This window comes from Acomys minous, assembly GCF_964271855.1.
Source record: "Acomys minous genome assembly, chromosome: 1".
In the NCBI taxonomy this organism is placed as follows: domain Eukaryota; kingdom Metazoa; phylum Chordata; class Mammalia; order Rodentia; family Muridae; genus Acomys; species Acomys minous.
In genome coordinates, this window is record NC_140483.1 from 176626200 (window position 1) to 176643213 (window position 17014).

Consider the following 17014-nt stretch of genomic DNA (forward strand, 5'->3'; position numbering starts at 1 on the left):
AAATAACCGAAGTGTTGAGATTATTCCCCTGTCACCCACTAGCCTAAAGCTATAGGGAGGAACCTTCTATCTGTAGAAGTTCCATCCTGACTAAACAACTTCATCTTGCTACATTTCTCAGGGAAACCCTCTCCTCTCCTTTATAACAAAGATGTAAAATAATTGCTCTATTTCAGTAGCAGGATGGTAAATCAACCTACAAAAATCAGGGCTTTTCTATATATCAATAACAAACTTGCCAAGAAAATTTTAAGAAAAATATTCCAGTCACAATAGCTTTTTAAATTTTATTTATTTATTTATTTATTTATGTATTTATTTATTCATTCTAGACAGAACTTCTCTGTGTAGCCCTTGGCTGTCCCAGAGTCACTTTGTAGGCCAGGCTGGCCTCAAACTCACAGAAATCTGCCTGCCTCTGCGTCATGAGTGCTGCAATTGCAGGCATGTGCCACCACACCCAGGGAGAATTTTTTTAAATAGATGTAAACAACATAGTTCCAAATTTTATATGGAAATCGCTACAATAGTTTAAAATATTTTACTTTTTTTTTTAAACATGATCTTATTATGTAGATTTGGCTGGCCTAGAACTCACTATGTAGACCAAGCTGGCCTGGAACTCATACACACCCACCTGCCTCTGCCCCCTGAGTGCTGGGATTAAAGGCTTGTGCCACTATGCCTGGCATGAAAAAATTTTATTTTCAAGAGAAAAAGCAGAAGCAGCCGCCAATACAACTGAGAACTTACAACCTCAGTGATCAAATCTGTTTGCTTCTAGTAGAAGGTCAAGTGCACAGGTCACCTAGAGACAGACCCACACAAACATGCCCACCCAGTGTTCAGCATCACCAAAGCAGTTCTGTAGAGACACAGATGATGCAGAACTGGAAGATGTGGTAACGCACACCTCAAATCCCAGCACTGGGAGGGCTGGGAGTTCAAGGCTAGGCTTAGCAACATAGTAATGTTGAGGCTAGACTTGCTACATGAGATACTATCTTTAAAAAAAAAAAAAAAAAAAGGACAAGTGTGGTGGTTTAAAAAAGAATGGCCCCATGGGCTCATACATTTGAGTCCAGATGTAGCACTCTCAGCTTCTTCTCCAGCACCACGTCTCTGTGTGCCTGCATGCATCCTGCCCGGATATAATGGACCAAACCTCTGAAACTGTAAGCCAGCCCCAGTGAAATACTTTCTTTTATAAGAGTTGCTGTGGTCATGGTGTTTCTTTACAGCAACAGAACACTGACTAAGACAATTAACTAATTAATTAGTTAGAAGACAAATTAATTAATTATAAAAGAACCTTCACCTAATATACAAATTATGTTGACTCACTTCCATAGCAAATGTAATGTGATGTAAACTATAAATATTTTTTTAGAAAACAACCAGGAAGAAAATCTTTGAGGGCTAGAATAGTACCAAAAGCATAAAAGGAAAAACTGATAACTTGGACCACAATAAAAATAACAACTTTGCTGGGCAGGGTGATGCACGCGTTTAACTCCGGTACAACAGCAGATGGCTCTCTGTGAGCTTGGTCTACAGCCTGGTCCTGGCTAGTCATCCATACATGTGAGACCTAATCTCAAAACTAACTGCCAACAACCAAAGACAAAGTGAAACAGCTTTAGCCCCTGGGCATGAGGACCTGGGTTCAAATTCCTAGAACCTACCTAAAAAGCCAGGTGTGATAGCACATGCCTGGAATTCCAGTGCCACGAAACTGAGGTGAGAGGACCCTGGAACTCTCAGTACGGCCAGTAGATGAGCTTCAGGTGGGGAGCGCTAGAGGAAGTCACCTCAGTTGGCCTCTGGTCTGCACAGGTATGCATATAAGCATATGTAATTGCATATGCACATGTCATGAACCACACAGAAAACAAAAATTTTACAAGAATTTTCTTATTTTGGTTTTTCAAGACAGAGTTTCTCTGTGTAGCCTTGACTGTCCTGGACTCACTTTGTAGATCGGGCTGGTGTTGAACTCAAAGTATCACTACCAGCCCCCTTGCCCCCATTTACAAGAATTTTCTAAAGTAACCTAATATATGAAGGAATTAATTATATAGGTTGCTGGGCTCAGTGGCACAGACCTGTAATCCCATTACTCTGGGAGGCAGAGGCAGGCTGATCTCTGTGAGTTCCAAGGCCAACCTGGTCTACAAAGTGAGTCCAAGACAGCCAAGGCTACACAGAGAAACCCTGTCTCGAAATACCTCCCCCAAATTACATAGGTATTGCTCTTAAAAGCAAGAAAGCAATTCTTAACTTTTCTTTTTCTCTCTGCTTGTTTGCTTTTGAAGCAGTTCTTGTATAGCCCAGGTTGATCTTGAACTTGCTACTTAGCTGGAGATGACCTTGAATGTCTGACCCTCCTGCCTCTAGAATGCTGAGAACACAGGAGTGAGACACCAGGCTCAGTCTGTGTAGTTCTGGGGATTGAATCTATGCATGTTTGGCAAGCACTCTGCCACCCTACCACACCCCACCCCTGTCCATTTTTGTGGAGGATGTTTTACAGTATTAGTTATCTGTGCTGGTAGAAATTGAGCACAGGACCTAATACATGCTAGGCAAATGTTCTAACACACACATACACACACAAACACGGATGCACGCACTCACACATGTGCACGTGCTCACCCTGTCACACACCACATGCACACATAGCTTCAGCACTTAAATTATTGAAAGAAAAGCTTATATGCCTACATTTCTGTACATAGCTGAATTATCCTTCAAAATGGGAAAAATATGGAAATTTAAATTTCAAACCGAGGAAAATTTTCAGTGGTATACATATCTTACAACAGATTTTTGTTTTTGTTTTTGTTTTTTTCAAGACAGGGTTTCTCTGGGTGTAGACCAGGCTGGCCTTGAACTCAGAGGGATCCACCTGCCTCTGCCTCCCAAATGCTGGGATTAAAGGCGTGCACCACCACTGCCCGGCTAAGATTTATTTTTATTTATGCACATGTGTATATAGCGGTGTGAGCATCATGTGTCATGTGTGTATTACTCTTGGAGGCAGATGATGAATTTGGATCTCATGGAGCAAAATAAATATGTTCAAAAAGCTGGGTGTGGTGGCACATACCTTCAATCCCAGCACTTGGGAGGCAGAGGCAGATGAATCACTGGGAATTCAAGGCCAGCCTGGTCTACAAAGTGAGCACAGGATAGCTAAGGCTATACAGAGAAACCTGTCTTGAAAAAACAAACAAACAAACAAACAAAAACAAAACAAAACAAAAAACCAAATAAATATGTCCGGTTATTGTCTGAGTGAGTGAATGTGAGTGAACATGCAAGTGACGTAGTGCATATGTGGAGGTCAGAGGACAAGGCGGGCACTGATTCTCTCCTTCCACTATGTAGGTTCTGCAGATTGAATTCAGGCCATAGGCTTGGTGACAAGTTCCCTTACCTGATGGCCCTTATTACAAGAGAATTTTGTTGGGGCGGGCAGTGGAGATAGGTTCTTTCCACAGCCCTGGCTGTCTTGGAACCTGCCCTATAGACCAGGCTAGCCTTGAACTCAGAGATCTCCTATCTCTGCTTCCAGAGCATTCACCACTGGGCTGGAGAGATGGTTCAGTCATTAAGACCACTGCTCATCCAGAGGTCCTGAGTTCAATTCCAAGCCACCACATGGTGGCTCACAACCATCTGTAATGAGATCTGCTTCCCTCTTCTGGCACATGTGCAAGCAGAATACTGTACGTAATAAATAAATAAATAAATCTTTAAAAAAAAGAAAAGAAAAAGGCATTCACCACCACGCCATGTTTACAAGAGATATTAAAATAATCTTTCCAAAAAGAAAATTTGTGTGTGTGTGTGTGTGAGAGAGAGAGAGAGAGAGAGAGAGAGAGAGAGAGAGAGAGAGAGAGAGAGAGAGAGAAGAAGAAGAAGAAGAAGAAGAAGAAGAAGAAGAAGAAGAAGAAGAAGAAGAAGAAGAAGAAGAGTGCAGCCAGGTGTGGGGGTACATGACTGTAACCCCAGCACATGGAAGGAAGAAGTTGAAAAATAAGGATGAGACCAACCTCACTGTGCTAACATGAGTAACTTTTCTGTGTGAATGGAAGTTTTTATTAAGTCCATTTAGGGAACCATCAAATATTTCTAGATTGAAATGTCTTCAAATTTACACATTTGAGGGGAGCACCAAGTGTCCCTGATCTAGAGTCCCTAAGGTTGCATTAATTCTTTATTCTTATGTCTAGTCTGCAGCTTTCCCATGAACAGCTGACCACACCCAAATATGCTGGCTGTGTTTCTGCCCCATGCCTTTCATGTCACAATGGCCAGAGAAGTTATAGTGGGCAAGAGGGGATGGCTCAGCACCTAAGAGCACTTACTGCTTGCCTTTTGTTTTTGTTTTGTTTTGATATATGGTCTCTCTATGTAGCCCTGGTAGGCCTGGAACTTACTGTGCTCACCCAGCTGGCCTTGAACTTACTGTTTTTGCAGAGGGCCCATGTTTGTTTGTCAACACCAAATGGTGGCTAACAACCATCTATGATTGCTCTAGTCCTATATGATCTGACACCCTTCTGGTTTTCTAGGTTACTATAGACATATGGTACACAGAAAACTCATGAAGAGCACACACACATACATATAAAAATAAGACAGAGTTTCTCTGTGTAGCCTTGGCTGTCCTGGACTCACTTTGTAGACCAGGCTGTCCTCAAACTCATAGAAATCTTCCTGTCTCTGACTCTCCTGACGCTGGGATAACAGGTGTGCGCTTGGCTAAAAAAATAAATCTTAAGGGCTGGAGAGATGGCTCAGTGATTAAGAGCACTGGCTGCTATTTCAGAAGACATGGGTTCAATCCACAGTACCTCCATGGCAGCTCAAAACTGTCCGTAACTCCAGTTCCAGGAGATCCAGCACCCTCACACAGACATACATGCAGGTGAAATACCTGATGCACATGAAATAAAATTAAATAAATCTTTTTGTTGTTGTGAAGTAGGATTTCTCTATGTAACAGCCCTGGCTGTCCTGGTCCTGTTTTGCAGACCAGGCTGGCCTTGAACTCACAGAAATCCACCTGCCTCTGCCTCCCTGAGTGCTGGGATAAAGGCATGTGCCATCACACCCAGCTAAAAATAAATAAATCTTTTTTAAAAAATGGTAGCATGAGTTTATTGGTCCAATATTTCCCACTGTTTTCAAGTCCCCAGTCTCACTCTCACACCTCAAATTTGCAGTAGATAGTATTTTCTCACATTTGTGTCCGTCTTTTGTTACTCTTTCTGTGGGGAGAGAGAGGTCAATGGTTTTCTCCTTTCCCTTTGTTCCAGGGGTTAAATCCAGGTCACTAGGCTTGTACAGCAGGCAACACCTTTACGTAGTGGGACATCTCTCCTGTGTGCTCCCTCCCTTTCCTTTGTCTTTAGGCAGGGTACCACTATATAGCCCTGGCTGGCATGGAACTTGCTGTGTAGACCATGCTGGCCTCAAACTCCCAGAGATCCTCTCACTCCTGCTACCTGAGTGCTGGGATTAAAGGCATTCATCACCATGCCTGGGTTCTTTTACACTTTAATTTATTTAGTTACTTATTTTGGTTTTTTGAAACAAGGTTTCTCTATGTAGCCTTGGCGGTCCTGAAACTCACTACGTAGTGTAGGCTGGCCTTAAACTCACATAGATCAGACTGTTTCTTCATCCTGAGGTCAGGGACTAAAGGCATGTGCAACCACCACACCCAGATCTTTTACATTTTAAAATACTTCTACTAAAGCTCCCTTTTCCTTCCTTCCTTCCTTCCTTCCTTTCATTCTTTCTTTCTTTTTTCTGAGACAAGGTTTCTCTGTGTAGCCTTAACTGAGCTGGATTCACTTTGTAGACCAGGCTGGCCTCGAACTCACATCGATCTGCCTGCCTCTGCCTCCCAAGTGCTAGGATTAAAAGTGTGTGCCACCACACCTGGCTTCTTTCTTTCTTTCTTTCTTTCTTTCTTTCTTTCTTCCTTTCTTCCTTTTCTAAAGATTTATGTAATCTATGTGAGTGCTCTGACTGTATGCGCACCCTCATGCCAGAGGAGGGCATCAGATCACATTATAGGTGGCTGCGAGCCACTATGTGGTTGCTGGTAATTGAACTCAGGACCTCTGGAAGAGCAGATAGTTTTCCAGCCCCCTCAAGCACCCTTTTCTTTGGGCTCTAATTTACCCCCAAACTTTCCTATGCAAAAGGAACACCCCATGTCCCTTAATCTCCAGCTATCAATACACATGCCTTCCTTCTGGGTCACAGAAACATCACCTGCTCTTTGGTGACACTTTACCCTATCTGGATTTGTCCCTCTTCTCTTTCTTCGTTGGTGCCAATCCTTGTTCCTCTGATGTTTCCTGGTCTTTTGAGAGAGTGACATGAACTGGGTAGGAGGCTACCTCTACATAGCTAGCTCCCAGAGATAGAGTGGGCAGCCCTGATGTGCCAGTGTTCCTCCCTCACCTTCCTCATTCCCCTCCACTAGAGACTGTGACACTGACTAACTTGTCTGTGGCCACTGAACCGTCTAGACCCATCCAGCATGCTGATAGTAGTAACCTGTTCACTGGAGCTCCCAAATTTTTCCAGGAAAAGTGAGTGATGTCCTTTGAGTCTTCAGATAGGATGACACGTGACTGCTTCCCTCATGCTCTCTGAAGTGAAGATGAAAAACACTGGCCACAAGTGGACCGGAAACTGCCTTTGCAGTTTGAAGTTCTGCTGCTCTTGGGTATGTGATGCATTTGGAGATAATCTACAGAAACCCTTTGTTTCTGAAAACAATGTAAATGTGTGACAAGTAAAGATACTTGTCCAAAGTGCTTGTCACCTAGTTTCAACAGTTCCCCATTTGGGCCAATGCTGCTCCCAACCAGACCAGACCAGTCTCTTTAATCTCACATGCTCTACTTTATCTAAATACTTCAGCTTAGATCTCTAAGCAAGTTTCCTCTGTGTGTGTGTGTGTTTATTTATTTTTGTTTATTTTTTAGTGTGATCAGATTTACCCTTAAGTCCTGAGATTTAAGAACTCATAAAGTTGTTACCTTTCAGAACTCTATGCCCATCTGCAGTGAATTCTCTCTCCCATCCCTAGGCAGCCACAGATACGCTTTCTACTATAGCTTTATATTTGCCAGGATGAAGCCATGGTAATCCCACCATTTAAGACATAACTGTGGGGCAGCTGGAGGTTCAGTTCCCAGCACAGGCATGGCAGCTCATGACTGTCTATAACTCCAGTTACAGGAGATCCAGCACTCTCACAGAGACATACACACAGGCAAAACACCGAATGCACATAAAGTAAAAATAAATAATTTTTATAAACACATAGCTGTGGAACTGGGCACAATGGCATACACTTATAATATTAGCACAGGGGAGGATGGAAACAAGAGAATTGCCATTAGTTCAAAGCCACCCTGGGCTCTAGGAGCCTCTATCTCTACATATACCACAACCCAGACTTGCTAAGTCACATCTGCATTAGCAACACTAAGCAAGGTCAACAGGGGTTCTGCTGCTGTAGGTTGGTAGTGAGAGGCAGGTGAGAAGGAGTCTTTTTCCTCCAACTGCGTCTCACAATGTAGCTCTGGGACTTGAGGCGATCCACCTGCACCATCCTGTCTCATGCTGGGATATAGTCATGAACTGTATATGCTGGGATATATATGTGCTGGGATATGTCATGAACTATATATGCTGGGATATATATGTGCTGGGATATGTCATGAACTGTATATGCTGGGATATAGTCATTTCTACGGAGAAGCAGCCTTGATGGCTTAGCTGCCACCACGACTACCACTCACCATGTCCCACCGCCATGCTCTTCCTGAGGTGCTTTTTGGGGATGTTCCATCTCTCGCTTCTCAGCCCTGCCCACTGCTCTCTCTCTCTACCCCTCTGACTGCTCAGCAGCCAGGCTCTGTGGATGGCCGCATGTCCAAGGAGGCGCCATCCCACACTCTCCCCCGGCTGCAGCTTCCAAGGATCTCCTTCCCATGACCTGCAAGTCCCTCTAACCACAACGTGTTCTTAATCAGACATTCAGCCTGCACCCTGACTCAAGTCAAATCTAAGTCCCCGTTTTCCCTTTTACCTGGACTTTGGGCTAATAACCTACTTTTTGAAGTTGTTTCTATTCCTCCCTGCTCTTTCTTTCATTCTTTCATGCCCTAATTTCTTCTTACTTAGTTTTTTTGTTTGTTTTTTGTTTTTTGTTTTTAACTCTCCTGTTCTTGCCAGTCTTCACTAAGTCATGCTAGGGTGAGAGCAAAGCCTCCATGCCAGTCGTTTTAACACAGTACAACTTGCTTAAATTAGGTATTGGCCAAGTATTTGCCCCAGCTTTGCTTTGTGTCATGGATTTTCTTCATTCTAAATTACAGGCCAAAGAACGGTCCCAGATGGCAATATAATGGGGGGCGGGGGAAGGCATATCTTACTTAACTCCTGTTGATGTATGGCATAAATCAATTTCAGTTGGCCATAACAAGTGATAGGCCTGAGCCCATAGGCGGTGGTGGCACACACCTGTAATCCCAGCACTTGAGAGGCAGAGGCAGGCGGATTGCTTTGAGTTTGAGGCCAGCCTGGTCTACCAAGTGAGTCCAGAACAGCCAAGGCTACACAGAGAAACCCTGTCTTGAAAAACAAAAAACAAAACAAAACAAGTGATAGGCCAAGCCCTGTCCCATAGGTTTGAAAGCATATTACTGAGCCTTGAACTCACAGAAATCTTTTGGCCTCTGCCTCTCAAGTGCTGAGATTAAGGGCATTCAGACCACACTCAGCCTTCATTTTTTGCCAATTAATCCTGATGCACTGTTTGTTTGTTTGTTTGTTTTAATGAGCATCTCACCCTGTGGCTCCGCCTTGTCTGGAACTCATTATGAAGCTGATTTGACTTCAGACTTGCAGCAAGCCTCTTGCCTCTTCATTTTCCGTGCTGGGGTTATGGAGTTCTGTTATTACATCCTGCTATTGGATTAGATTCTTTGGGGGGCAAGAGCAGTTTTTTATTGGTCTTTCTTATCCATCACTTAATATGAAGATGCTTAAAAACTGTCTGTTAAATCTGTGCAAGACAGAGCCAGTCAATAGCCCTCTCTCCAGAAGCATTAGACAAAATGCACCATAAATATCCCATGCCTGCAAGCAGGGAACGCTTTCTATTTTCCTCCCTCCTCTGAAGGTTGTTTTTTGAGACCGAGTCTCCTGCCTGACGCTCAGGCCAGTGTCAAACTCACTGTGTAGCCAAGGGTGACCTTGAATTTTTGATCATCCTGCCTTCATCTCCCAAATGCTGAGATTACAGATGTGTGCTACCACGCCCAATCTTATATGCTGCTGGGGATGGAACCCAGGGCCTCAGACACATGGCAATGGGGCTTGCTAGGCAAGCATTCTACCAACCGAACTACATTCTTAACCTCAAAGCTACTTATTTTTACCTCGCATCCTGCTCTAACATTGTAGTTTTTCATCGAAGATTAGAGCCAGAAGAGAGACACTTGTAGAGGCCATCAAGGGCTTGGCAGCAAACAAGTAGGCTACAGTGTTTTCTTTTTTAAAATATCATCATTATCATCATCATCATTAAGTTTTTTGAAACAGGGTTTCTCTGTGTAGGCTCGATTGTCCTGGAACTCATTCTGTAGACCAGGCCTGAAATACACAGAGATCCTCCTGCCTCTGCCTCCCGAGTGCTGGGATTACACCACTGCTCTGGCAGCTGCAGTGTTTTTTCTAGCACAGATCTGCTGCTGCCTTGCAAACTCCACCCCTTCTCTCTTTCTCTCTCTTCTCCCTTTTCTTCCCCTCCTCCTCCTCTGTCTTCTCCTCTTCCTCTTCTTTCTCTCTTCCATTTCCTTTTGTGGTGCAGAGGCTGGAACCCAGGCTGGTACATGATGCACATACACTTTTCCATTGAGTTACACCCAGCCTTCTCCCTCATTTCTGAGCTCAAACTAAAAGCAAAGAGTAAGGTATGGTGGTGCGTGCTGTAACCCTACCACCTATGGGGCAGAGGCAAGAGGGCCCTGAGCAAGTAATGGGGTTCATTACGACATTTTCAACATACATATGTTTTAATTATTTCTGTTGTTGCTGCAACCAAATATCTGACATAAGGTTTGCGAAGGAGAATGGGCCTATTTTGGTTCACAGTTGATATAGTCCATTCTAGAAGGAAGACATGGTGATGTGAGTGAGCAGCAAGTGACACTGTATGTCGTTGTCAGGAAGGTGTGAGAGCTGAAAGCTGGTGCTTAGTTTTCTTCCCTGTTTCATTCAGTCTGGGACAGCAACTTGTGGGATGGAACTGCCCACATTCAGGGCATGTCTTCCTGCTTCTGGTTTCTGGTTCGTTTTGTTTTATTTTGTTTTGTTTTGTTTTGTTGAGACAAGGTGTCTCTGTGTAGCCCTGGCTATCTGGGACTCACTTTGTAGACCAGGCTGGCCTCGAACTCACAGCGATCCACCTGTTTCTACCTCCTGAGTGCTGGGATTAAAAGCATGTGATACTAGCACCTGGTGGCATCTAATATTTTTTAAAGGTATATTTATTATTTATACACTGCTTTGCCTGCATGTTATGATTTCATGACAGAGAAGGGCATCAGATCACGTTATAGATAGTTGTGAGCCACCATGTGGTTGCTGGGAATTGACTCAGGACCTCTGGAGGAGCAGGAAGTGCCCTGAACCTCTGAGCCATTTCTCCAGCCCACTTTGTTTTTCTTTTTTTTTTTTTCTTTTTCTTTTTCTTTCTTTTCTTTTTCTTTTTCTTTTTTTTCTTTTTTTTTTTTTTGTTGTTGTTGTTTGGGTTTTTTGTTTTTTTGTTTTTGTTTTTGTTTCTTGAGACATGGTTTCTCTGTGTAGCCTTGGCTGTCCTAGACTTGCTTTGAAGACCAGGCTGGCCTCGAACTCACAGCTATCTGCCTGCCTCTGCCTCCCGAGTGCTGGGATTAAAGGTGTGTGCCACCATGCCCAGATCACATTATAGATGGTTGTGAGCCACCATATGGTTGCTGGGAATTGAACTCAGTATCTCTAGAAGAACAGACAGTGTTCTTAACCAGTGAGCCATCTCTCCAGCCCCAAATTGTACTCTTCTTACACAGTTCTCAAACATGCCTGAGGGTGGATTGGGGGGTTTCCTCTAATACATCTGTGGTGGGCACTAGACAACTTACATATCTGAAAAGTTCCCAGCAGCGGTTGCTGCTGTTGGGCTTATCCTGAGAATGAGCCACCAGCCTGAGCAAACTGAGCTACGGAGAACTCCAGCCAAACAGAAAAATGCAGAGAATTTCATCCTTGATGGAGGCACGTCTTGCTTCACTTACTCAGCTGCCCACAGTTTTGTTTTGTTGTTTTTTTCCCCAGGAAAGATTCTGTGCTTTGATAAGTTTCACTCACAGAGCCAGCTGAGCTGGATACCTCCCATCTGATATGTGCCTAGGTGAGTATTGCTGCACGCCAATAAAACCTCAAGATATCACAGGCATGTTGGCTTTCTTGCATGGTGGCTCTCCAGAACCTGGTCTCGTGACTCTATATCAGTGATTCATATTCAGACTAAAGGTACAATAAACAAGCTCACCATAGAATGGAGGCAGGCTTTGCCCTCATCGCCTGCCACCCCTACACACATAGAAACCATTTACAAGATATCAGAATTGAGTGTGAAACCATTGAATAGCTACTAAAGCACCATAGTATTAGTAGAGGTCACTCTCAAGATTAATTACCTGACAATACCTACCGTTATTAAATTAGTACGTTATAGTTATTGGGAAAGTGCTATCATCAGAAAAAAACCTTAATAGTCATCAGCAGACAAACGCTGGTGGCACTGGAGGGGTCTGTACCTTTAGTGTTCTCTGCCACTCATCCACAGCTAGTGGCTCACACTGTGTAGTAAGAAGGGGTTCGGGAGGTGAAAGCCTTAAGGCAGGAAATGCTGTGCTTGCATATTGATATTTCAAGCTGAAATAACGTAAGGAGTGTACCTTCATATCGAGCCATCAGTCTCTTCCCTGTATGCAGCTAGCCATAAGGGTTCTTTGGGGGCATAGATTGAAATGTAGCAAGAAGTGTTTAGCATGCTTGGGGTCCTGGCTTCTATCTCCAGCAACACAGCAATGAAAAAACAACTAAAAGGAGTTTTGGTGGGAGAAGGATGTTCTATGCATACCAAGGCTAAAATATAGCATAGAACACTGGAATCTGATGATTTGAGCTCTAATAAAGAAAGAAGTGCTTTGCAGCCCAGCGATGGTGGTGCAAACATGTAATTCTAGCACTCGGGAGGCAGAGGCAGGTGGATCTCTGTGAGTTCGAGGCCACCCTGGTCTACAGGGTGTAGCCAAGGCTACACAGAGACACCCTGTCTCGAGGGGATTCTTTGTGCAAGCTGCATTGGCTACATCCTTCTGCCTCACATTTCTCTTAGTAGCGTCCCTGGGATCAGTGGTCTTAACGCTTTAATATGGCTCCTCATGTGATCCTCCAACTGTAAAATTATTTTCACTGCTACGTCATGACTGTAATTTTGCTAATGTTATGCGTTGAGATGTAAATATCTGATATGCAGATGGTCTTGGATAATCTCTGTGAAAAGGTCATTTGACTCCCCAAAGGGGATTTCCACCCACAGGTGGAACCTGTGGACCACTGCCTTAGATCCATTGTCCATTCACTTGCTCTTAGGCTGGGCATGGAGGTTCGTGCCTTTGACTCCATCACTGCAAGCAGATTTCTGTGAGCTCAAGGCCAGCCAGCCCTTGGTTTTTTTGCTTGTTTGTTTTGTTTTTTAAGAAAAAAAGTCAGACCTTGTTTAAAGAAAGAAAAAAAAGTTATCATTCTAGTTTAAATATTATTCTTTGAGAATTTCTTCAGACTTCACTTCCTTGTGAAGCCCCACAGGCACATGGGAAATTAACAAAGCTTTTGTGCCTTTCTCCTGTCAACGTCAACCAAGCAGCTTTTGCACTGATTGGAATCCTAAATCTAGCCAAAGGCCCTACATAACAATCAAGGGTGTGCGGGGCCTGGTGGCGCACGCCTTTAATCCTAGCACTTAGGAGGCAGAGGCAAGTTACTGTAAGTTCGAGGCCAGCCTGGTCTACAAAGCGAGTCCAGCATAGTCAAGGCTGCACAGAGAAACCCTGTCTCCAAAAACCAAACATAGTCAAGGCTGCACAGAGAAACCCTGTCTCCAAAAACCAAAAACCAAAACGAAGGGCATAAAAGAGCTCACTCTTTCCCACAGGAGAGGACTTTAAACTTGAATGGTTTCTGACAATGTGTGTGCTCCAGTAGAGAGCTGGACGGCCTCTGGAGAGGTGGCTCAGTGGTTAAGAGCACTGGCTGTTCTTCCAGAGGATCTGGGTTCAATTCCCAGCACCCACATGGCAGCTTATAACTATCTGTAATTCCAGCCGTCACTCCATGGGTACTACATATATGTAGTGGGCAAACATATAGGCAGGCAAAACACCCATACACATAAAAATAAAAAATCTAAGATAGTGAGGACACTAGGGCCTGGAGAGAGATGAATCCGTGGTTAAGAGTGCCTGGGATGCAATTGTGAAGGGCAGAGTGCAAATCCCAGAAGCCATGTAAGAACCTGGCACATGCACAGTTGTAACCCAGCTCCAAGGAGACAGAAGCAGCATCAGCACTGGGGTTTGCTGGCTACCAGTCTAGTCAAGAAAAATGCAAACTCCAACTTCAGGGAGAGACCCTGTCTTAAAGAAAAGGCAGAGAGTGATAGAGGGTATACCTGACACACTCGCTGTTGCTGTTGTTTTTGAGACAGGGTTTCTCTGTGTAGCCTTCGCTGTCCTGGACTCACTTTGTAGACCAGGCTGGCCTCGAACTCACATCAATCCACCTGCCTCTGCCTCCCATGTGCTGGGATTAAAGCCATGTGCCACCATGCCTGGCTGTCTGACACTCTCTTCTAGCCTCTCTATGCATGAACAGGTTTGTGTAGCATTCCCCATGTGTGCATGCATACACACACACACACACACACACACACACACACACACACACAGCTTTTCCACATTAATCAGTCTTTTAAAAAGTACCAAGGCCGCTAAATAACCTTTGTGTATGTGGATCATCTATCAACTTTTTTTTTTTTACAATGCTAGGAATTTAAGCTGAGGTATTTAATGCCTATGGATGCATAAACACATTTTATTAGGTGCCCATATATCACATTGAAGCATCTGGAAAGCTAAAAATACATATTAATTTTTTACAAAATGAGAAGGAAGCTGGATCTGATGGTATGGGCCCATAAATTCCAGCACTTTGGAGGCCAGCCTGGGCTACATAAGATCCTATCTCGAAATATTAAAAGCAAAGACATTGCTAGTGGTAGATAATGTTACAATATTAACAGGGAACATTTTGATCATCATGGACCACAATTTGAGAAAGTTGGCACGTATAATAACTGTTTTATATTATTAGAACGGGTGGCTGTGGATAGCTTCCCACCCCCAGGGATTACAAGCATATGCTACTATACCCAGCTTATTTTCACCTAAACTATTGGGAGGAATAAAATACGAGCACACAGGGAAGCAGTTCTGTTGCTGGACAGTTGCTGTTCAATCTACAACAGCGAGGGAAACATTAATAGTGCGTTTTTCTTTTGCGGCTCTGACCTGCTCACTCTTGCTAGCCCATAGCTGACCCTAGAAGAAGGTCGTAGTGTTTTTGTTGTTGTTGTTGTTGTTTGTTTTGTTTGTTTGTTTTTTTCCCCTCCTTGGGTTTCAGGAGAACTGCCTCTGGAGAAGGAAGAGGGGGCAGAGGTGGATTGGTGAAGACACAAGGTATGGTTTAGCCCCTAGGGAATAAAGCTGCATTTCCTGGTGAGCAGGAAGTGGAGACCCAACGCTTCTATCAGCCGTGGAGACAATGGCTGTGTGGGTGTCTGTGGGAGAGAGACAACAACCAAGCACTGCTTACATGTGATCCAGCTAGAGAGGAGGCTGGCCTGCATGAGAAAGTGACCATCAGTGTAGACCGCTACCGCCGTCCTTACCTGGAACTTCCCAAGAAGGAGGCGCCCTAGTTACCACGGAAAAGAAGAAAATGCTTTTCTCCAAGATCTTAGGAACCAGGTGGTTCCTAAGAAAGTGGTTACACTTAGAAACTACAGAATAATCGCAGATGCAAGACCGTTATGAGCGGATAGGCCATCCGGCCTGAACTTGATTTCTAGCTCTAACACTCACACTGTTAATAGAATTCACTGCGCGGGACGCCCACCGGGACGCTTCAGTGACATAGGAGCGGGGCATGGTGGCGCTCGCCTTTAATCCCAGTATTCGGGAAGCAGGGGCAGGCGGATCTCTGTAAATTAGAGTCCAGCCTGATCTACAAAGCGAGTCCAGGACAGCCAGGGCTACATAGAGAAACCCTGTCTTGAAAAACAAAACCAACCAACCAATCAATCAAAAAAAAAAAAAGTGACATATGGACACTCTCCCAATAGTGCCCAGAACACATTATTATGTATACTGTGTATGTATTATGTCCTGCGCTTTTGTGTTCTTACCTGCTGCTATAGTGCATCCTCGATGGGTTGGGATGGCTGAAAGTTTCCCCTAAGCCTCTGTTCCCCACAAAAGACTAAAGAAGGGCAGGGATACACTCAGCACTGCAGAAACACTCCCCTAGGGAGTGGGTGCCCAAGCTCCTTGGAAAGGTCCAGAAAACCTGTTGCTAACACCTGGAGGATCTTTCTACCCAAGGCAGCATCGGGTTGCTTCTGTTAAAGCGTGAGAACCGGCGTCCCAAGGCCAGTGAAGCAGATTGCTGGAATCCAAAGGGGTCCAGGTCTCCGTGCTTTTCTCTACGTTTTACACTTTTACAAGGGGGTGGGGGGCCCCTATGGCGTTCTTTACACCACCTGGACGCACGCAGTTAAGAGCGACTGAAAAGGCCCTTGCGACCAGCTTGGAACCAGAGAGACAGAGCTGGCAGCTCCAGTTCGGTCCTCCACAACGCCCCCGCCTCTTCTACCCTCCCGGGCCCTCTGCTTGTCAGGTTCCGCCCTGGTGGGCGTGGCCACCCTGCTCCAAGACTCCCGGGGGCGGGGCCGGGGCCGGGGCGGGTCAGCCGAGCCCGTGGCGGGCGGGCACAGCGGGACTAGGGAGGCCTGTGGGGAGGCGCCGCATCCGGAGGCTACCGGGCACCGCATAAAACGGCAGACGCACCGTGTCCCGGGCAGCCGCTCGGGCCGGTAGCCGCTGCCAAGAAGCTGCTCCGATGCTCCAGAGCGGCCATGGGTGTCCCGCACTGGTGGGACCAGCTGCGGGCTGGCAGCTCCGAGGTGGACTGGTGCGAAGACAACTACACCATCGTGCCTGCCATCGCCGAGTTCTACAACACGGTGCGGGACGCGGAAGCGGGAGGGCGGGCGGGCGGAGGGAGGGAGCTGTCCCAGTGGCGGCGGCTCCTGGAAACAGGCGGTGGGTGTCCGTGGATGCCCGAGGCAGAGCCGCTCCACGCCCACTTCTCCGGGAGCTAGTTCCAGCTCCATTTCTGCACTGATCTCCAGTCCCTAGCCAGGGCTTATGGGCTCCTCCAGGTCTTCCTGTCATTTTCTTCTTATGGCTCTATTGTCTTGCTTGGCTACCATAATCCGGGAGCCAGGGGTCCGCGTCAACCTTTTTTTTCCAGTTTGGGTCATTTGGGGACATGAACTCACAGAGGCAGCTCTCTTCCTCCCTGCCTAGGATCTTTGTGGCGTGACGCACCTGGATCTCATTGTGCGTTTTTGCGCTGGGTACCTGCTTTGCGCGTCCTGGGAAAGGGGAGCCCTGGGCGCATACAGGGGCTGGGCCCATTCCCACAAGTCGGTATGTCCTTTCCACTAAACTATGACAATTGTTGATCGAATTGTTTTCGTCCTGAATCAAGTTAATTACTACGAGTTCTTTTTCTCTTTGCT

At 45.3% G+C, this 17014-nt stretch overlaps 1 protein-coding gene across 1 annotated transcript in view; it reads left to right on the forward strand.

Moving 5' to 3' along the window:
• Window positions 1-16165: 16165 nt before the first annotated feature.
• ACER2 (alkaline ceramidase 2) overlaps window positions 16166-17014 on the forward strand; it is a 64472-nt gene continuing 63623 nt past the window's right edge. The window contains 1 exon segment of the mRNA XM_084776503.1: window positions 16166-16453. Coding sequence (XP_084632629.1) covers window positions 16346-16453 — 108 coding nt within the window. The 5' untranslated portion in view covers window positions 16166-16345.